Below are 22672 nucleotides of genomic sequence, written 5' to 3' on the forward strand. Positions count from 1 at the left end.
TTTAATCTTACTGCGTCTTCTTCTTGAGTCAAGGTTGCAATAAAGAGCATTGCCATCATGCGACAAGGAGACCTGAAAAATGATACTTTGGTCTTTGCCGCAGACAAAATGTATGCAATGCAGATGCCAACTGAAATTAATTTATGGTACCGGTCACTATAGTGCTTGAGCGCTTGTGCACTTCTATTCTCAGTTTCTCATGATTTTACGTTTCCATTGCATCCAATCTCTGCCTCAGTTGTTGAAAATCAAACAGTGAAGCATAAGTTACTGACAAAAGTCCACCATCCCTTAAACTAATCAATATAGATTTTTAACTTTTGATTCTCTCTCTTTTCCTCTCCGTGTTTTTTCTCTTTTTTTGCCGCCGCTTTATCACTTCCACGCCAATACATAGAACTAAATTCATCAAATTCGCTGCACTGTCTAAAGATTTTGTCTACAGCCGCTGTTGGTGTTTCCAGTCTTTCGTTTCACGAGTTAGATGAAAATATATTATTTAAATACTCATTTAAATACTTTGCGTCCTATTCAACTCTTATACTATCATCAAAAAAGAGCTTCTGCTCTAGCAACCAAACGAGTAGTACAAGTAAAATACAAAAAGGTCTTTTCTGGTAAATTGTTTTTTTTTTTCACATGTTAAATTTGTTCTTTGACTGAACAAAGAAATATTTCACAAGTTTTGTAGACCCCGACGCCACACCAGTTTTTTTCTCGTTGGTAAATATCTGATTTTGATGGGAAATGGTGGTTTGTCGATAATTTTTATCCGGTTGACGCCTTTTTTTTCTTTTTTTTTATTAGGAAGGAGTTTCAAATGTGTTCTAAGCACCCCGAGTGACATATCTTCAAATCTGAATAAATAGATCAGTCTGTTAAAGCTCTTCAGAACTCCAAAGGTACATTATACATAATGTCATGTGTAAATTCGAGGAAAACGTGACGATATGTCTAGCTATTAAATATAGTTAAGGCCATTTCGAAATTTAAAACTAAACCGGGAATTAAAAAAAAAAGAGGATTTGGCTTTCCGCATGAAATTTTAAGCTTATGACTTTTTTTGCTGAAATCCAAGGGAACCTTCTGGAACAAATGTGGCAAAATTTGTTAACTTTGCATTTTCTTAGTTTTGCCAAATCGACTCAATTGAAACTAAGAAAGCAAGATCTGATTCTGCCTATAAATAAGTTATTCGCTTTTCGAAATTACTGTTTTTCATTAATTTGACCTATTTTATTTTTTTGTCTTTTTTTTGCCAAAGTTGGACGGTGAGGATTAGAATAAAATAAGTAAAATATGTTTTCGGTTGCAAGATTTTAAGGTTATACTTTCAACTCACGGCTTCTTAGAAATATTCTTGACTTGGGATCATTGATATGTGCTAAGATTTTATAGGCGTTAAAAAGAAATAACGATTGAAGGCATCCCCCCCCAGTTTTCAGCATGCAACATTTGAAACAAATTAAAACTGTTGTGGTTCTTCCAACATATATTCAAGCAGTTCAAGTCTTTTGTTAATACATGACATTGAAAGGTCCTTTTTTGGAGCAAGAAAAGTTTACAGAAAATGACACTTTATAATCCTCTAAATTCCAAGTATTTTGGCGCTTCGTAACATACGAAATCACTTGAAAAAAAGGAAAGCGATAATCCTTAATCCAAGATTAAAATTTAAAAAGGAAAGAAATTTTTGTAATGAAATGCGCTGAAAACTGTAGCACAGGGATGGAATGAGCGAGGGAATGATAACATACGGCTACCGATGTGAGATGGATCTTAAAACTGAAATATATATAAATAGATGTCATTCTTTTGAACGTAAGGAGCAACATTATAACTTGAAACGAACTGAAATTATTCTGTATATGAGGGGGCTTTTCCCCTCTTCCATCCCTCACTCTTCATGCGAAAGTCTTTTAGTACTTTAAAAACTTTTTATTATAATTAAACGGTCCGTGTGTTCCAGGAGTCGTTCTTAAGGAATTGGGACAAAAGGTCAAAGTTTACCGTACTGAGCAAGGTGTTAAGGAGGAGGCAGCTATCATCATATATGGAATAATTTCTGTTAGTTTCAAGATTTTAAATGTTGCTCCTTGCTTTCAGTCAAAAACATTTTTTTTAAATCTAATTTCTGACAGTTTTTCAAATAATGACGGGAGTCCCCCTCCCCCTCCATGGGAAATACACCGGATCAAAATTTCTCTATTGATAGTTCCTCTCGTGTAAAGGTCCCCCCTGGAAAATTACTCCAGACTATTCAACCTTTGCTGAAAATTACCCTCAGGAAACTTAATCAGACGATTCTTTCTGGAAAATTCTCCCTAGCCTACTTTCATCTGAAAAGGACTTTTCAGGAAATCCATCTTCCTAAATGGAAAAATTCTCCTGCGGAAAATTCCCATAGAGGATTTCTGCTGCAAAGAATTCCCTAAACGAGAATTTATACGCGAAAAATCCCTTCCTCCACGGAAAAAAACCTGGTCCTAAAAAACACCAGGAAACGTCTTATTAGAAAAAAAAATTGAAAGTTAAAGTGCTTTGTTGTAAGCAGGAAAAAACATTGTGCCACAGAAAAGTGGAATTTTCTACAACTTCGTGGCGCTAAACGACAATTTTGGTCCAAAGAATGCCTAAAAGGCATTGATGAAAATTATGGTATAGCGAATCGATTCAAAATTATCAAAAAGCTTTATTATGAGCTTTTGAGTTTCAGAGGCATTAATGCAACGCTGTAATGCCTATGCCCCTAAAGATAGATGTATTTGCACATGGTCCATACAAAATAAAAGGTTGTTATAGGCATTTATGTTTTTACCTTCATTTAACTGAATTGATTCCTTTGAAGCTTGATGAAATTATGTACAGTGGTGTATAACTGCGCATCAGCCATTATATAGGAGCGTCTAAGGATCTTTCTGCAAATTAGGAGGGGGGAGTGTGCTTGAAGCCTAAAAAAGTGCGTTATTTTGATTACGAATAGACATTTGATTGAGTCGATTGAAGAGGTCTTGTACTTGTATCGTATACTCGATAAATGGATTAAAGTGATCAGCGTTATGACCGAAAAATACTACTGCGGTTAAGATGCGAAAGGAGGCTAGTAGGTGGTTTGGTGATGAATCAGAAGTTAAAAAGGGTTGTTCCCTATCTCCATTTGTGGTGATTATTTTGATGTGTTTTTACCTAAGGAATACGGCAAAGGAAATGAGAAAGCATGATATCACATAGGAAGGTAAAATGCTCCTAGACTTAAATTATGCAAATGATCTGTGTCCTAGATATAAATATTATCAAATAAATGAGTTTCTGGTAGTTTTGAGAATTTGGGGCGCAAAAATAGGTTTAAAATTAGTGTTAAGAGGATCAAGTCGCTTAGATTAAGAAATTACGACGGTCAATCAAATACATAGTTTCACTCATCTGGGTAGTATTATCAGTAATGTTGCTGGATGCAGTGAATATATAAAAAGTAGAGTAGCCAAGGCCCAGAGTAATTTTTTACAGTCGGAAAAGGTTTGGAAAGATAAGAAGACAAGTATGTGAACCAATATTAGATTATTGGAAGCTACGGTAATAACAGGCGTCAAGTATCATTCTAGCCCTTAGGCGCTTCAAAACGCAGAAGGATATTTGTTAAATGTTTTCCAGAGGAATTGTCTAACGATAGATCAGGTACCCGTTTGACTGAACCCATGGCGACCAATAAGCTGCATGAGAAATTCGGTTGTATTCCATTTTCTAGGGCTATAAGGAACGAAATTTTGAGATTGTTAGTTCAGGTTTAACAGGTGAAAGATTACCTAAGTTAGTTTATTTTGGCCATCCCTCTTTGGCAAAATGAAAAGTAGATCGTCATGAATAAAAAGATAAAATATTTCCACGAAAAGTAAAGAACGAATTTAATCAACCTTAAAATTAACAACATAGGTAAGTGCAGTACTACTAGGTCTCAAATCCACCAAAATTTATTTTTTGCACATTACTAAAAATAAAACATGTTTTGCGTAAACAAACCAAACGCTTTTCAAGCTTCCAGAAATTCTTTTTCCAAAATCAGTATATTTCTAACGATCTAATTAGTTTTAGTAGTATTATATATAATTATTTTCGTCAATACTTTTATTTTCTTTTTAATCCCAATCCCTTCAAATATGTAGAAAATAAATCGGTTGAGTAAAACATCCAATTTAAGCTATTGCTGTTGTTTCCAGCAAAGTCAAATGACAGTTTATCCCTCGAGGTAGGGAGAGAGAACCGGGGAAAGGTATCATCACACTTACACGTAGTAAATAGTTCTTGATATGCAAAGTTTATGACAAATCAATTTAATTTACACTATCTTAAAAAGGCCCTTATTATCGTCAGTATCTAAGTACTTTTATATCCACTCCTTTCATAGATATAATTAAGTCAATTGACTAAGCCAACTTATAATTCAAGGAAACTATTTAGTTTACCTTTTAGGGCATTGGGGTTGGCAACACAACACTTATTTGTGGTAATTCATGCTTGTTTAAAGAATGGCTGAAATAAGCTGTTAAAAACAGGGAACACGATACGAAGAATAAATAAGAAGTAAGAATGGAAGAGAAATTAAACTACCATGACTACTAATAACAATTCACCGGAGCACCAAGCCACCTGAGGCTGACACAGCTATGCACGCTCCTCTTACCTCCCAATCTATTCAAAGCCTTCTCCTTTACACCCTAAAATGAAGTTCCCCTTTCTTTTAAATCGTTCCTTACGACATTCTCCCACCCCAGCTGAGGACGACTTGTTTTTCGTTTAGCCCTAGACGGTTGGCCGGAAAGGAGAATCGTTGGCAACCTGTCATCTTTCATACAGAGAACGTATCCTAGCCCTCTCAACATTCCTCTTATCATAGCCAAAAGAGCGGGGTTGATGTCGTAAATTAAAATTTACAAAATTAAATGGGCGTTAAATAAAACGATTCTAAGACATTAGACATTAAAATATGACACAATAAGACACAAAGACATTAAAAATATTTATTACAAAGTAATATATGTTATACTGGTAAAAATAATTGTCAGCTAATTTGATTCTTCGACCATATGGAAACAATCATCCATCAAAAAGGCTGTAAGAGAGTGGTACACATGCCTCTTTAATAAGCTTATGCTGTGGTTCTCATCAGGATAGCTCTGAAAAAAAGAAATTAGGATGAAGTTTGATATTTTTTACATAAGAATTTAACCGAATTTGTCAGCTTAGATTTGTCAGCTTAGATTTTTATTTCCACTCTAAGCATACATTTTTTCAATATAACCGTAAGTATTATCTTAAAATGATTAAAATAGAACAATTTCATTTCTAAATTGAAAATCAAGATCATGCTTTGCTTGGTTTTGAGAAGTTTTTTTTATTTCATTTATAGCGAAAAATAATAGGTTTTCAGATAAAAAGAAAATGACAAACACAGGGAATTTTAAGAAAAAAACTGGATTTACTACCAGCAAATGTAAAACTAATTTTAGCAAAATGAAAAAAAAAAATCGTAAAGAAGAGAGAAACGAGGATAATACAAGCGAGTGAAAAACGTAGATTACAATGCGAATATTTTGATCAAGACCTCCGTTTGACCATCCTCAGTGCACAATATTAAAAAAAAAGAAAAAAATAATGATAAAAATCTAAAGATAAAATAAAAAACAAAACCTTAAAACAACAACACAAACTAAAATATGAAGACCCTCTCAAAGTAAGGGTGAAATGTTTCAATAGAGATACTGGAAAAATCCATCTAACCCCATTTATAATGAACTAATGAATTCTGATCGTTTTTATATAAATAAAAAAAAAATTATATTTTGCAATCTAATAAAATCTGTGATAATATCTTACCTGGGAATTGATTCGCTTTTAAAAAGGCACTTTATAAATTGAAAAATTGAATTGCCATTCAGTATTTTATTTGTATTCAATTACCCTTTCATCATTACTTTGAGAGGGTCTTCCTGTTTTAGTTTTTGTGTTTGTTTTAAGGTTTGTTTTTTTATATTATCTTTGGATTTTTATCACTATTTTTTTCTTATTTTTTAATATTGTGGACTGAGGACGGTCAAGCGGAGTTCTTGACCGAGATATTTGCATTGTAATCTACGGTTTTCAATGGCTTGTATTATCCTCGTTTCTCTCTTCTTTACGGTTTTTTCTCGTTTTGTCATGATTAGCAAGGGTGGTCTCAGATAATAATTTTAGTATATATCCCTTTCTAGTCGAGGTCTTTGAAGTAAAGTTGAGGTCTTAGAAACCACAGGTCTTGGGATATAGCAGAGTTTAGAATCGTGTCTCTCGACAAGAGTATTGACAAGAAAAAGGAAAGGTATTCGAAGAATTGAAGGCAGCATTAAAGGCCCATGCAATGGACTTATTCTGGAAAGTGGGGATCAGGTAACATTTTTTGTGGGAAAAAATATTTTTGGGGGGATGAATTACAAGATGCAAAAGTATAAGTGAAAATTTTATAGTAAATGTGTAGCAAAATTTCGTCAGATCTTGCAAAAGCTATGTCTTTGGAGATAACATGACCCCCCCATACAACCCCTGGGGAAAGGTCTTTAAGTTATAAAATTTGCCCATTGTGTCAATATAGTATTTGTTATTGGAAAGTATGCATACATTTTTCGAGTGGGAAGGGGAGGATGATTTTTTTTCTGGGGGGAATTAGCACGGGAAAAATTTTCCACGGAGGGGAATTTTTCCAGGGGTGAATTTTTCAGGGGAAACTGCATACAGGGGGAATTTGCAAGAATTCCAGTAGAGATTTTTTTTATGTCTTGCTTTCTCCTTACTGACTCAATTTTACGTGTGGAGGTGTTAAGGGTTGCCTGGGGTAAATTTTAACCAGGATTGAATTTTTTAGAGGATATTTCCGTGGGAAGAGGATTTGTCGGTGGAGGTAGAGCCAGATTTCCTGTCGTTATTTAAAAACCGATCAGAAATTAAATAAAAAAACGAGTTTTTCAACTGAAAGTAAGGAGCAATATTAAAACTTAAAACTAACAGAAATTAGTATGCACGCGAGGGGGGTTGCCCCTTCCTCAACACCTTGCTCTTTACGCGAAAGTTTAAATTTTATCCCAATTCTTTAAAAAGGACTCCTGAAAAACAAGGGTCGTTTAGTTAGAACAATAAGTAACGTTTTTTTAAGTGCCAAAAAACTTTAGCAATAAGAGCGAGGTGTTGAGGAGGGGGCAATCCCCCCTCGTATGCGTAGTAATTTCTGTTTGTTTTAAGTTTTAATATTACTCCTTACTTTCAGTTGAAAAAAACTCGTTTTTTTAAATTTAATATCTATAAGAGGCCATGCTTTTTCGTATTCTTATATTCTATGTTGACATACATCATGATAGAAATTACCAAGAGAATCAATACCAAGATATTTTTATCATTATTTTTTTCAAGCATGTTATTAATAATAGAAAACAATACAACTCCCCAGCTTAGTTGTTACCGCCATACAGGCCTATACTCCTATGAGCATCCATTCTAAATCTTATCCCCAAGCCAATTTATAGTCACACTTGTCAATAAAAGCAAAATTATGAGCGGCTATAGCACCAATTATGCCTCTCAATCGTAATTCTAGAGTTCAACATTATCTAAATTTCAAGCACCAAAAACGAGGTCGAGCAATCGGAGTCAAAATACCAGTCGGAATTTTCTGAAACCGAAACAGGTGGAAACCTGGAACAACGTTCTTTTACATCTATAACAGAGATCCAGGAAAAGATACCGAGACATTATATCGGTAGAAAATGGTTGGGAACATACTAGTGTTGACATAAGCTATTCAAGCTAATTTCTTGCCATTTTAATTTTTCACTTCTGTAATTTTAAGAAGACTAAGCAGCCTGTGCTAGAGAGGTTAGAGACGTAATAGTAGGTACTGGGAAAATCAATAAAGTGGGTAGTTTCACTTACTTGGGTAGCATTATGGTGGATGCTACAGACATAAAAATTGGAATAGCTAGGTTACAGGGTGTTTTTTCAGTTAAAAAAAAGTTTGGAAGAAAAAAGGATAGGCCTTGGAATTATTTGTAAGCTACGATAATGACACTGGAAAAGCACGACACTTAAAGATAGGTCCTTCAAAAGGTTTGGGAAGATATGCTAGATGTTTTTAGAGGAATTACCCAAAGGTAGTTCTAGATGCTTGTTTGACTGACCATGTATCAAACAATAAGCTGTGTGAAAAATGTGGTTCAATCCTGTTTTCTAATCAACAGAGAAAAAAGAGTGAAATAGCCAGGCCACAATTTACGGATGAAGGATGACAGAATACCAAAAATTGTGCTTTTTAGCCATCCATCTAGGGCCAAATGAAAAGAAGGTTGTCCCAGATAGTGCGAGGGGAAGTCATAAGAGATGATTTGAAGGAAATTGGAACTTCATGAGAGGGATTAAGGAGTGGGCTATCAGATAATTAGAGTTGGTTAGGAGAGTGCACAGCTGTATTAGCCTCAGGCGGCTTGGTACTGTAATGAATTGTTAATGTAGTAGTAGCAGTAGTAGTAGGAGCATAAGCATCAGTACTTAAACTTAACATTCAATTTGTGCACTAGAGTGTGAATCTACTACGAAGAATAGAGTTTAAGATGAATTTAACATCACATGTATCTACTGCTCTATTATGGTCCAGTCCCACTCATGTTAGTGTTTGTCCGGACAAAGGCACAAGAAAAAAAAAATAATATTAGGAAGAGAAAAAAAAGATTTTTGACAAACCTGAGAATGAAACAAAATATCTTCTTTTTCTAAAACCTTGGCTAGCATCATAGCTTGCTGATAGTGGACGTTATCATCCGCGGTGCCATGAAGTAAATAGAACTTTTTATGTCGGATGTTTTCTACATTTCTCGTTACATCACTTGTATTGTATCCAAGAGCGTTATCTTGAGGTGTGCTCATATAGCGTTCAGTGTAAATAGAATCTATAAAGATAAAGACGAAGGAAAATCCACAACTGAAGCTATTGTAAATCAGCCTTGCCTCAATATTAAGACTGATATGATTACTATACGTTAGTATTCTAATTTAAAATTAGATTGTCAAAACTAGAATTTTTAATAGCCTATCCCCTTTTAAAATACGGATTTGCTGTTCCTGTATTTGGTCTCACTTTTCTCTATGCTTTTATACCTTTCTCTATACATTTTCCTCTTTTTACAATATGGAATTTCTGTTCTTGTTTCTCAATACTTTTATACTTTTGATTTGTAATCCTAAACTGTATTGTTTTTAAGACAGTTTATAAGGTTTGAAGTCAGCAGTTCTGTTATTTTTTTTCGTTATCTAAAACTTGTGTTGTTAAATTATCCTTTGGATGTCTTTTGAACACAATGGATCTTTTATAATGGGATATAAACAAGTTTTAATTGAAACAAAGCTTCGTTTCTGTTTGTTTTCGCAATGTGACAGTCACTTGAGTTGAAAAACAAATTACCTAAGCGGTCAAAGAAAACTTTCGCAAGCGATAATGAGCATTGAGATAAATGCATTTCCGTCACATTTCTAAGTTCTTACTGCTCAGAATATTAGAATATTTTGGATTTCCGGTCTTGTTTCAACTTATTTACACCTTATCTTTCAATGGGGTGGGAGGGTTAGAAGGCAATTGCCATTGGTACCTACGTCGTTACATAACGCAGCATGGATATCGTCAACGATTAAAGTAAGATTGGAAAAGAAAAGAAAAAAGACTCATGACAAAGTACAGCCGCTTCAGGTTTAACATCAATAATATAAGCTAGTATTTATTTAAAAGCATTTTTTTTTTTGCTCTTCTAAAATGTTAATTTATATATTGTTACTATTTTAAGAGAAAATGCATCAAGTAATGATGGTTGAGGGACATGCATCAGCACACATTATTTTATATTCGGAGGGGGGGGGACAACCAGAATCCATTCCTTCACTGTAGAATATAAAACATGAAAGTGTAATAGAAAATTAGCGGTTTTACAATATTAATTATCGGTTTGGATTTGTCAATACAAAAATTGGCCTAATCACAAATAAAAAAATACGTAGTACATTGTAAAGTTGAGCTAATAAATATATTTTAAATTTAATTTACCAAAATTTAGGTTGATGAAAAGCCCAATAACTTTTACAACAAGACTCAAATTTTGATAAAATGAAAAACCTGAGATTTGCCATTGCCTGAATATTCATTCTTGGCTTTAGGGGTATTCTGTGAGGAACATAAGCTATGGCAAATTATTAAGCTGGATCTTGAGTAATTAATGTTCTGCAGGAATTTAGTTCACTTTGGATTTTGATCAGCCCCCCTCCTTATCGTGTGGTATGAATATCCTTGGTTAAGCAGCTCAGTTTAAGCACCTTGCACTTAACAAGATACTACGAACTATTTAAGACTATTTAAGTATTCAAATACAAGTTATTTTTTTGGCAGGTGGCCAAAACTAAACGGACGATAACAGGAGAACTCTTGCTACTCATTACTCTCTTTTTCTCATTTCTATGTCTAGCTTCATGCCCCTTTTTAATCTTTCTGATAAATAGAAATAAGTTTTATAAACGTGTCTATTGTTATTTTTCGAATATTGGTCTGAATTTAGCTATGTCAGTTGTACCTGATAGTGGTGATCCGACGTCCGAGTCCTTACTGAGGGACCCCATTGATGTGTCTCTTCACCTTAGACTTGAAATTAAAAAGTTATTTATGGGTTGCGTAGTAATTCATCTGGTAGCGATCATATTACTCTAAAAACACTTAAATGTATTTTTCCTGTTATTGCTGAAGTTTTATGTGGGTTAATTAATGAGTGTTTTCGTCAAGGAAAATTCCCAGACTGTTTTAAAGCTGCCCGTATAACCCCAATTCATAAGGGTGGTATTCAGAATGACCCAGGCAACTACAGACCGATATCTGTCTTACCTATTATTTCCCGTGTTTTAGAGAAGTATTTTAGTATTAGAATGATGAGTTTTTTGGAGGATCATGAGTTACTGGTAGAGACACAATTTGGGTTCCGTAGAAAAAAGACATCGGAACAGGCGATGATTTATTTGACAACTATTATTAATGATGCATTAGATAAAGGTTTCAAAATAGGTGCTATATTTTTAGATCTGATGAAAGCTTTCGACACTGTGGATCATGAATTCCTACTTAAGAAGTGTGAGGTGTATGGTTTGAGGGGTAAATCGTTAAATTTGTTAAGAAGTTTTTTAAGTAATCGTTATCAGTATGTCCAACTAAATGATTCTTCTTCCGAAAAAAAGCGTATTGAAATAGGTGTTCCGCAAGGATCAGTTATCGGTCGTATATTATTCTTGATATTTATTAATGATTTACCAAATTGTCTAAATAATTTTTGCTATAGAATAAATGAACTGACGGTAAACCCGACTAATGAAACCGTTTCACTTTTTGCCAATTAGCACAGCTAAGACAGCGGAGCTGCTGCAGATTTCCATGAAGGAATCAGTTAATAGAATTATAGCATGGCTGAGGGTAAATAAATTAAGGATTAACATGGCTAAGTCTAACTTTATTATTTTCTCGCGATCATCAAACTTTTACCCATGGATCAAGGAATTAGATATGCCCAATGGCGTTATAAAACGGACTGCATCTTTTAAATACCTTTGGATTGTAATAGATGAAACTCTATCTTTTAAGGAACATGTAACTTTAACTAGCAAAATTCTAGCAAGAAATCTCTGTATAATGAAGAAACTCCAACATTTTTTCCCAAGTTTGTCCTTCACCATTTTTATTTTTCATCAATACACACGTATATTTTTTATTGTTCGAGTTTTTGGCTCTCTACTTTTTGTTCTATCCTAAAACCAATAATAGTTCTACAAAATCATGCAGTAAAAATTTTAGCCCGTATATCTCCCCGTATGTCTGTTCGAGAAATTTACCCAACGTTAAAAATTTTGCCGGCTGCAGGCCTTCGTGAATTCTATGTATTTGCGGTTTATTTTTGGACTGCAGCAGGATGTTCAGCCTCGTTGTTTTAGTGATTTATTGTCCATTAGGTCTACTGTTCATTCTCATGATACAAGGGGTAGCGCGGACTTCTGTGTACCTAGAGGTATATCTTCCCGTTCATGTTTTTCAGTTTTTTATAGAGGTACGCGGAAATGGAATAGTTTGAATAGTGATATTAAGACTATTGGTGACCCCAATATTTTTAGAAAAATCATTAAGGAACTACTTTTTGCGGAATATGAGTTTTGACTTATTAATTGATTTATTCATTGTGGGGGTTTTGTTGATATGATGTTCCCAGAGGAAGTATAATATACGATATTATTTTGTATTTATTGTTTAGTGAGATGGTATTAGTGGTGTCGGTGGCCAAGTGTTCTTTGTTTTAAGGATTTTGTTTTCTCTACCTCCCCCATGGACAAACTTTGCTTTTTAGGGGAGGAAGCAATAGTTTTTTGTTGATATGTTTTTTTTTTCAATAAAATCAATTCTTATTCTTATGCTATTGAAAAGCGTCTCAACTTAAACCAATTTACTTGCTTTTTTGCAATGTATTACCATAATATATCCAGTTTGTTACTGGAGCAACAGACATGCCGCATCGATAAGCTGTTTCTCCCAAAGCATCAGGAACATCCATTTCGAGAGCTGAAGCGGTTGCGAATCCTCCGTAACTCCATCCCCAGATAGCTGTTTTGCTTCCATCTACGAAGGGCTCTTTTTTCAATTCCCTGAAAAGTAAACATATGGGTAGTGACATGAGTCAATGACAGGGGCTTAACCAGGATCTTCTTTGGGAGGTATTGCTTAGCTCTTGAAGTCGGAGGAGGTGATGGTCTGTAACTAAAAAAAAATGACGCTCGTTTGAAACCTATGTTAGGCCAAAACATTCATTCGCAATACCAAAAAAAGTTACATGCAAATTTTAGAAGAAAATTGTCAAAAGAAATTTGAAAGATTAGTGTGTCAACGTCAACACAAAAGCGCAATAGTTTCTGCATTTATGCGTCTCCCAAGTTTCCCCCTCTCTTATGCCTGATAATGTATAACGGATGATCGCAGAAATTGGGAAAACGACTCATCGCAAATCAAAAGATATTGTGTTCTTTCCAACTGACCAGGCAGCCTTTGTTATCCAGGGAGATCTACAGCCCCACATGTCGCAGTATAAGAATTTGAAGATGCACATGTTTATTATACAGAACAACCAACACATGTGTCACTTAGGCAATTTGATCAGAGCTGCATCAGAAGCAAGGGGCCTTAAGTACGCAAAAAGGCCATTCTAAAACGGAGACTTGATAGATTCATATTAGGAGAAACTTACGATTTTTTTTTTTATTTCTTAGCCCGTGTCCTATTCATTCTCCTATTTATATTCGTTGAAACCAATTATATATCAGGCTTCGACATTTTCTCTTGTACAAAAAACAATACATAGGTAATTCTTGAGTTAGTGCTTGAGAGTATGCTGAAGTAATACTGAAGGGGTAGTAATTAGATTGTGTTACTAAAGATGGAATGGGAGCTCGTTCTGCCACTGCAATTTTACTTGAAGCGTGCCAAGGATGTTGTGTTTTGTCATCTCCTACGTTCAATCACCGAATTTGATGGCAAGAAGCGCATTAAAATCATATCTTGACTTAATTTTCCAACCAGCTTAAGCTACCATGGGGACGACCCTACTTCTGGTGGGGTTCTAATCTCAATCATTTCCCTGACTTGGCTATAGTGCCACTCTGATGCACACATTAAAGCTGCAAACCAACTTTCTACGAAGATGTTGAATGAGTTTTCTACATAGCCCAGCTTGTATGAGAATAAAGTAAATAAATTCACGTTATTACTACTACTACTACAGCTAACAGCCTACTACAGCTAACAACCTACTGCAGCACCAAACATCCGGAGACCAATACAAATAGGCAGCTTCCTTCTAGACCAATTCTATTTAAAGCCTCCGTCTTGACACTCTCTCAAGAAGTTTCCATTTCCCATTTATCTCCTTACAACATCCTCTCACCCCCTCCGGGGACAACCTGTTTTTGTTTGGCAATCTGTCATCCTTCATCTGCAGAACGCTTCCTAGCTATTTCAATCTGTCTCTCACTTTCAAACAGTTCGTGGTAACGAACTGTAAGTAAGGAGCGACCCGGCTCAATAGTAACCAAAACTCTAAAAACCAAAATTTTGATACCAATAGGTACATCAATAGAATTAGATTTTCATTCCGATTTCAAATATATAAGTTTCAATAAGTTTAGTTTTACCAATCGGAAGTTACGCGCCTGAGAAAATTGCCTTATTATGAAAAAAAGGGGGAAACAACCCCTAAAAGTCATAGAACTTTAATGAAAATCACACCATTAGATTCAGCGTATTAGAGAACCCTGCTATAGAAGTTTCAAACTCCTATCTGCAAAAATGTGGAATTTTGTATTTTTTGCCAGAACAAAGATCACAGATGCGTGTTTATTTGTTTTTTTTCCCCCAGGGATTATCGTATCGATCCAGTTGTCCTAGAATATCGTGAGAGGGCTCATCTGAACGGAAATTAAAAGTTCTAGTGCCCTTTTTAAGTGACAAATTAAATTGGAGGGCAACTTGGCCCCCTCCCACGCTTATTTTTTCCTCAAAGTCACCCAATCAAAATTTTGAGATAGCCATTATGTTCAGCATAGTCGAAAATTTAACCAATATGTCAGTAGAGGAGGGGGTACCAGTCGTGTCAGCATACCATATATGGGCATAGAACCACGTGGTTTATGGTTTTTGTCAGTGAGAATGAAAAAACAGGAATTTTGTCACATTTATGGATGTTTTAATGGATGGTTATTTGTGTTGGGCTATTTATTTGATTTTTTTCATGGATGTTTTATTGTTTTTGTCAGTGAGAATTTTAAAAACGGGAATTTTGTCACATTTATGGATGTTTTTATGGTTTTTGTCAGTGAGAATTTGAAAAAACAGGAACTTTCTCACATTTATGGATGTTTTATGGTTTTTGTCAGTGAGAATTTGAAAAAACAGGAACTTTGTCACATTTATGTCTGTTTGCTTGGTTTTTGTCAGTGAGAATGAAAAAAGAGAAACTTTATCACTTTAATGGATTATTGAGTCTAATGGGAGCAGGTCAATGACACTTCCTTCATGTTGTTGCTCGATGCAAATGTTATGATCCAAAAATAGTATTTGTGGTTGTTTCTCGAGCCAAATGTTATGAGTGTCCCGGAAACAGTTAGATCACGTGTCTCCTTCTCAGCCAATCAGAGGGCTGGTTACATATCCTTTCTCAGCCAATCAGAGGGCTTGTTACACATGATTTCCCCGTTACATAACAAATCGCCCTTTAGATTTCGTATATAACGGACATGCAATGTGATTCAATTATCAGAAAGTATTTTGACATAATGGAGAAATTTGATGAATTAGAAGCATTGGCAACCTCAATCTACCATGTAAGTTCCGTTTTTATTTTAAAAATAAAATTATTTTCCGCGGTCACCCGCCAGTATATTCAGGTAAATCCCCCCCCAGACCATACAAACATCACTTTACAATCTTTATACTCGATAGAAAACATAAAAGGTGTTCTTTTACCCTCAAAACCTAACCTCCCTCCCTCATTGTTTTTACAACCAAATTCTCGCAAAAAGAAATAATTATCCTTTCGAAAAATTTAGCTTTTCCATATTGTAATCTTTTCTCTACACGTGATTGACACTGTTGTTATTAAGCGTTCTGTTTTGACATAATGCTCCAGCGCGAAGCCTATAATTAGCTGTCACCCCTTTTCCTGTCTGTATACATTAGCTGGTTTTAGGCAATCGAGGTTTTCAGTGCTTTTACGTAATTCAGTGTTTGTCTGAAAATAGCGGTCAGCTAATTTTGTCTGCAAATTAGCGATAGACCTAGGGTGGGTTAATTTTCCTAAATTTAGGGGAGGGGCGTGAATCCGTGATTTTTTGTTGGGGAGGGGGTTAGCACTTTTAATAGTGACAAAATAGAAATGAAAAGATAATTGTTTCTTAATTCAGTGTCTAACCATTTCTCTTAGAAATTTAGCTATTTTAGCTATAACAATTTTCCTAAATTTAGGGGAGGGGGAATGAATCCGTGATTTTTGTTGGGGAGGGGGTTAGCACTTATAAGAGTGACAAAATATAAATGAAAAGATAATTGTTTCTTACTTCAGTGTCTAACCATTTCTCTTCGAAATTTAGCGATTTTAGCTATAACAATTTTCCTAAATTTAGGGGAGGGGGCATGAATCCGTGATTTTTGTTGGGGAGGGGGTTAGCACTTTTAATAGTGACAAAATAGAAATGAAAAGATAATTGTTTCTTGCTTCAGTGTCTAACCATTTCTCTTCGAAATTTAGCGATTTTAGCTATAACAATTTTCCTAAATTTAGGGGAGGGGCGTGAATCCGTGATTTTGGTTGGGGAGGGGGTTAGCACTTTTAAGAGGGACAAAAGAGACAAGACACGATAATGGGGTCATACTACAGTGTATAACCAGGTCTCTTCGACATTTAGCGATTTTAGCTATAACAATTTTCCGAAATTTAGGGTAGGGGGCGTGAATCCTTGAGGTTTTGTGTGGAGGGGGTTAGCAAGTTTAATAGTTACAAAATATAAATTAAAATATAATTGTTTATTACTTCAGTGTCTAACAATTTCTCTTCGAAATTTAGCGATTTTAGCTTTAACAATTTTCCTAAATTTAGGGGAGGGGGCGTGAATCCGTGATTTTTGTTGGGGAGGGGGTTAGCACTTTTAATAGTGACAAAATAGAAATGAAATTTAATTTAAGCACTTTTTTTTCAGATATAATAATGTTTGGTGTGATTGACACAGAATATATTGGTCTGAAATATTCCTCAACTAGCATTATTTTCGAAGCAGCTTTCTTTCTCCTAGACAATCAACGACGTGAAATTCATTGCTATAAATGGAACATCAGATACAATATGTATAAGTACGAGAAAAACAGATGGAGTCCAACACTAAATTTTATAAATCGAAATGGCTTTTACGCTAAAACCATACTTCAGGAAATATGCAGTTTCAGGAAATTCAGGAAATATGCAGTTTTTTCAGTGTGCAAGCTTTTTCTGTTAAAGGAAACTTGCCAACTGATAAACTCTTACTAGAAAAATGTGATAAAAACATAGTATTATTCAATTTAGAAGACTTCAAATGTGAGAAATACACGCATTCAGTACATGACCTAGAATATGAAGTTAGATATTTCGCTCAATGGATACCGGAAAAGATACCTGACATGGAAAAATGCATCAGATATCAAAAATCCAAAACTTGCTCCTCGTCATATCAAATGGATTAAGCTTTTTTTTTTTTTAAATATGTTATTATTATTTTTTTCAAATGTTTTTAAATATGTTTAAGCAATAAATATCTTAAGCCTCAACCGTTTTTATTCTTTAGAATAGTCCATCGCCGTGAAAATTATACTTTCAGATTCAACCTCTCAGGGAACACACTTTCAAGTTCAGCATGTTGGAGAACCCTAAATAGTTAACCATAAAAATGTAAGTTAACTCTAAAAGGTTAAAGAATTTTTCTGAAATTATCTTAAGCCTGAGACGTTTTTATTCTTTAGAATAGTCCATCGCCACGAAAATTAGACTTTTATATTCAACATGACAGGGAACACACTTTCAAGTTCAGCATATTGGAGAACCCTACATAGTTATCCATAAAAAGGTAAGTTAACCCTAAAAGGTTAAAGAATTTTTCTGAAATTATACTTTCAGATCCACTATGTCAGGGAACACACTTTCAGGTTCAGTATGTAGGAGAACCCTAAATGTTCATCCCTAAAAAGGTAAGTTAACCCTAAATGGTTAAAGATTTTTTCTTAAATTACCATAAGACTGATACTATTTTATTCTAGATAATTTTCCATCGCCACGAAAAAAATACTGTCAAATTCACCATGCCACGGAACACAAATTCAAGTTCAACATGTTGGGGAACCCGAAATATTTACCCCAAAAAATTCAAGTTAACTCTGAAAGGTTAAAGAATTTTTCTGAAATTACACTTTCAGATCCAGCATGTCAGGGAACACACTTTCTGGTTCAGCATGTAGGAGAACCCTAAATTCTCACCCCCAAAAAGGTAAGTTAACCCTAAATGGTTAAAGAATTTCTCTGAAATTATCTTAAGCCTGAGACGTGTTTATTCTTTATAATATTCCTTAGCCCAGAAAATTATCCCTTCAGATTAAAAATTCCAGGGAACCCACATTATAGTTCAATATTTTTGAGAAACCGAAATATTTACACCAACGTATGTAAGTTTAATCAGTATTTTTTTTTTAATTTTAATAAATTATCATTATCATGTTACTATATTATAAAGGATTATAGACCATCGCAACGTATTTTGGAATTACAAATAAAACAAGCCAGTTATCATACATTCCGGTTAAAACTTATGGGGGAACATTCCAAGCTACACCTCTATTTACTCGCTAACTCTAAATTGTTAAAGAACGGTTCTTACATTGTACATTCTGATACAGCAAGTCGGGGAACACACTTTCAGGTTCAGCATGTAGGAGAACCCTAAATGCACATCCCTAAAAAGGGAAGTTAACTCTAAATGGTTAAAGAATTTCTCTGAAACTATCATAAGACTCAGATGTTTTTATTATATAGAATAGTCATTCGCCACGATAATTAGACATTCAAATTCAAAATGCCAGGTAACCCACTTTCCAGTTCAACATGTTGGAGAACCAAAAATAGTTAACACAAAAAATTCAATTTAACTCAAAAAGTTAAAAGAAATTTTCTGAAATTATCTTAAGCCTGAGACGTTTTTATTCTTTAGAATAGTCCATCTCCACGACAATTAGACTTTCAGATTCAGCATGTAGGAGAACCCTAAATGCTCATCCCTAAAAAGGTAAGTTAACCCTAAGTGGTTAAAGAATTTCTCTATTTATGCAGAGTTTCAACTAGCTATGGCTAAGTTTGCTAAGGACAAGCTATTTTCTTGCGAAAACACAAACAAAATCAGAAAAAATGTTCAATGTTCCTCTAGTACCTACGCAATTAAGCTAAAAATGAAGGTATTTATGCAGAGTTTCAAATAGCTATGGCAAAGTTTACTAAAGACAAGCTATTTTCTTGCGAAAACACACAAAATCAGAAAAAAATGTTCAATGTTCCTATAGTACATACACAATGAGGCTAAAAATGAATATATTTATGCAGACTTTAAACAATCTATGACTAAGTTTGATAAAGTCAAGAAATTTTCTATCTATAAAACAAACCAAATGACAAAATTATAAAAGTAAATATATTAAATACTAACAAATGCAGAAATTTATATTGTTAATAAGAGTTTAAAATATCTATTTCTATTTTTTATGAAGACAAGATTTTTTAGTTTTAAAACACACAAAAACATAACATATGTTCTTTGTTAATTTAGTTGCTACTCAATTTTACTTATATTGAAGTTATTTATGCAGAGTTTCAACTAACTATGGCAAAGTTTGCTAAAGACAAGCTATTTTCTTGTGAAAATACAAACAAAATCAGAAAAAATGTTCAAGGTTCCTTTAGTACCTACGCAATTATGCTTAAATAAAGATATTTATGCACAGTTTCAACTAGATATGGCTAAGTTTGCTAAAGACAAGCTATTTTCTTACGAAAACACACAAAATCAGAAAAAATGTTCAGTGTTCCCTTATTACCTATTAAATTAGGCTAAAAATTAATATATTTATGCAGAGTTTTAAATATCTATGGCTAAGTTTTTTAAAGACAAACTATTTTCTTGCGAAAACACACAAACTCAGAAAAAATGTTCAATGTTCCTTTAGTACCTACGCAATTAGGCTTAAATGAAGATATTTATGCAGAGTTTCAACTAGCTATGGCTAAGTTTGCTAAAGACAAGCTATTTTCTTCCAAAAACACAAACAAAATCAGAAAAAATGTTTAATATTCCTTTAGTACCTATGCAATTAGACTAAAAATGAAGATATTTATACACAGTTTCAACTAGCTATGGCTAAGTTTGCTAAAGACAATCTATTTTCTCGCGAAAACACACAAAATCAAAAAAAATGATCACTGTTACTTTAGTACCTACACAATTAGTCTAAAAATGAAGATATTTATGCACAGTTTCAACTAGCTATGGCTAGGTTTGCTAAGCAACAAGATATTTTCTTGCAAAAACACACAAAATCAGAAAAAATGTTCAATTTTCCTTTATTAAATACGCACTTAGGCTGAATTGAAGATATTTATGAATATTTTCTATTATCTATTGCTAAGTTTGATAAAGAAAAGCTATTTTCTTGCGAAAACACACAAAATCACAAAAAATGTTCAATGTTTCCATAGTACATAATAAATTAGGCTTAATTGAATAGTTTTAATCAGAGTTTCAAATATATATGGATAAGTTTTGCTAAAGACAAGCAATTTTCTTTAGAAAAAACAAACAAAATCAGAAAGAATGTTCAATGCTCCCGCAGTACCTACTCAATTCGAATAAAAATGAAGATATTTATACACAGTTTCAACTAGCTTTGGCTAAGTTTGCTAAAGATAAGCTATTTTCTCGCGAAAACACACCAAATCATAATAAATTTTCAACGTTCCTTTAGTACCTACAAAATTAGTATAAAATTGAAGATATTTATGCACAGTTTCAACTAGCTATGGCTAAGTTTGCTAAATACAAGCTGTTTTCTTGCGAAAACACACAAAATCAGATAAAATTTTCAATGTTCCTTTAGTAACTATTCAATGAGGATGAAATTAAGATATTTATGCACATTTTAAACTATCTATGTCTAAGTTTGCTAAAGACAAGATATTTTCTTGCGAAAACACACAAACTCAGAAAAAATGTTCAATGTTCTTTTAGTACCTACGCACTTATTCTGAAGTTAAGATATTTATGCAGAGTTTCAACTAGCTATGGCTAAGTTTGCTAAAGACATGCTATTTTCTTGCAAAAACACAAACAAAATAAGAAAAAATGTTCTATGAACATTGTGTACATACGATATGGGGATTTTAATAATTGATTTATGCAGATTGTCTAAGAATTAGTACTTATTTTGATAAAGACAAGATAGGTAATAGCGAAAACACAAACAAAAACAGAAGTAATATTAAATAATTAAATTTATTAAATACGCACTTAGGCTAAAATTAATGTATTTATACAGAGTTTCAACTAGCTATGGCTAAGTTTGCTAAAGAAATTAGATTTGAGTGCGCAAATCTACAAACACAGAAATAAAGTAAAGTGTTCCTTTATTAACTACTCATTTATGATGAAGAGAAGATATTAATTAAGAGTTTCAACTAACTATGGCTAAGTTTGCTAAAGACAAGCTATTTTCTTGCGAAAACACAAACAAAATCAGAAAAAATGTTCAATGTTCCTTTAGTACCTATGCAATTAGGCTAAAAATGAAGATATTTATCCTGAGTTTCATCTCGCCATGGCCAAGTTTGTTAAAGACAAGTTATTTTCTTGAGAAAACAATCAAAATCAGAAAAAATTTTAATTGCTACTTTATTACATAAAAAAGTAGGCTAAACATAAATATATTTATGATCATATTAAAATAGATAGGTCTAAGATTGACAAAAACAAGCTATTTTATTGCAAAAACACACAAAATCAGAAAAAATATTGTTAGGTTTGGTTAAGTTAGATTAGGTGTGGTTAGCCTACGTACGCGCACATATAGGTTAGGTTAGGTTGGATTAAGTTAGGTTAGGTTAAGTTATGTTAGGTTAGATTAAGTTAGGTTAGGTTAAGTCAGGTTAGATTAAGTTAGGTTAAGTTAGGTTAGGGTTAGCCTACATACGAGCGCGTATGCACAGTTTCAACTAGCTATGGCTAAGTTTGCTAAAGACAAGCTATTTTCTTGCGAAAAGACTCAAAATCACAAAAAATGTTCAATGTTCCTTTAGTACATACGCATTTAGGCTAAAAATGAAGATATTTATGCAGTGTTTCAACTAGCTATGGCTAAGTTTGCTAAAGACAAGCTATTTTCTTGTGAGAACACACACAATCAGAAAAAATGTTGTTGGGTTAGGTTAGATTAAGTTATGCTAGGATAGACTACGTCCGCGAGTAGATAGGTTAGGTTAGGTAGGATTAAGGTAGGTTAGGTTAAGTTAGGTTAGATTAAGTTAGGTTAGGTTAAGTTAGGATAGGCTAGGTTAGATTAAGTTAGGTTAGGTTAAGTTAGGTTAGGCTAGGTTAGCCTACGTACGCGCGCGTACGTAGGCTAAGCTAGCCTAATCTAACTTAATCTAACCTAACAATATTTTTTCTGATTTTGTGTGTTTTCGCAAGAAAATAGCTTGTCTTTAGCAAACTTAGCCATAGCTAGTTGAAACTCTGCATAAATATCTTCATTTTTAGTCTAATTGTGTAGGTACTAAAGGAACGTTGAACATTTTTTCTGATTTGGTGTGTTTTCGCAAGAAAATAGCTTGTCTTTAGCAAACTTAGCCATAGCTAGTTGAAACTGCGCATACGCGTGCGTACGTAGGCTAACCTAACCTAACCTAACTTAACCTAACTTAATCTAACCTAACTTAACCTAACTTAGCCTAAACTAACTTAATCTAACCTAACCTAACTT

The 22672-nt window shown here is 33.8% G+C and overlaps 1 protein-coding gene across 7 annotated transcripts in view; it reads right to left on the reverse strand.

Annotated features, from left to right (window-relative positions):
- Positions 1-5001: 5001 nt before the first annotated feature.
- The window catches only part of ome (dipeptidyl peptidase 4 omega), a 123624-nt gene continuing 105953 nt past the window's right edge, over positions 5002-22672 (reverse strand). For all 7 annotated transcript variants that reach the window (XM_089096721.1, XM_089096719.1, XM_089096723.1 and 4 more), the window contains exons 13-15: positions 12557-12729; positions 8758-8963; positions 5002-5171 (exon numbers count right to left, since the gene is read on the reverse strand). In XM_089096721.1, the coding sequence (XP_088952847.1) occupies positions 5061-5171; positions 8758-8963; positions 12557-12729 (490 nt within the window). In that variant the 3' untranslated portion in view covers positions 5002-5060. The remainder of the gene's footprint in view (positions 5172-8757; positions 8964-12556; positions 12730-22672) is intronic.

Source organism: Artemia sp. Qi Xiang Cuo, chromosome 11 (genome assembly GCF_049724085.1).
Source record: "Artemia sp. Qi Xiang Cuo chromosome 11, ASM4972408v1, whole genome shotgun sequence".
Lineage (NCBI taxonomy): Eukaryota > Metazoa > Arthropoda > Branchiopoda > Anostraca > Artemiidae > Artemia > Artemia sp. Qi Xiang Cuo.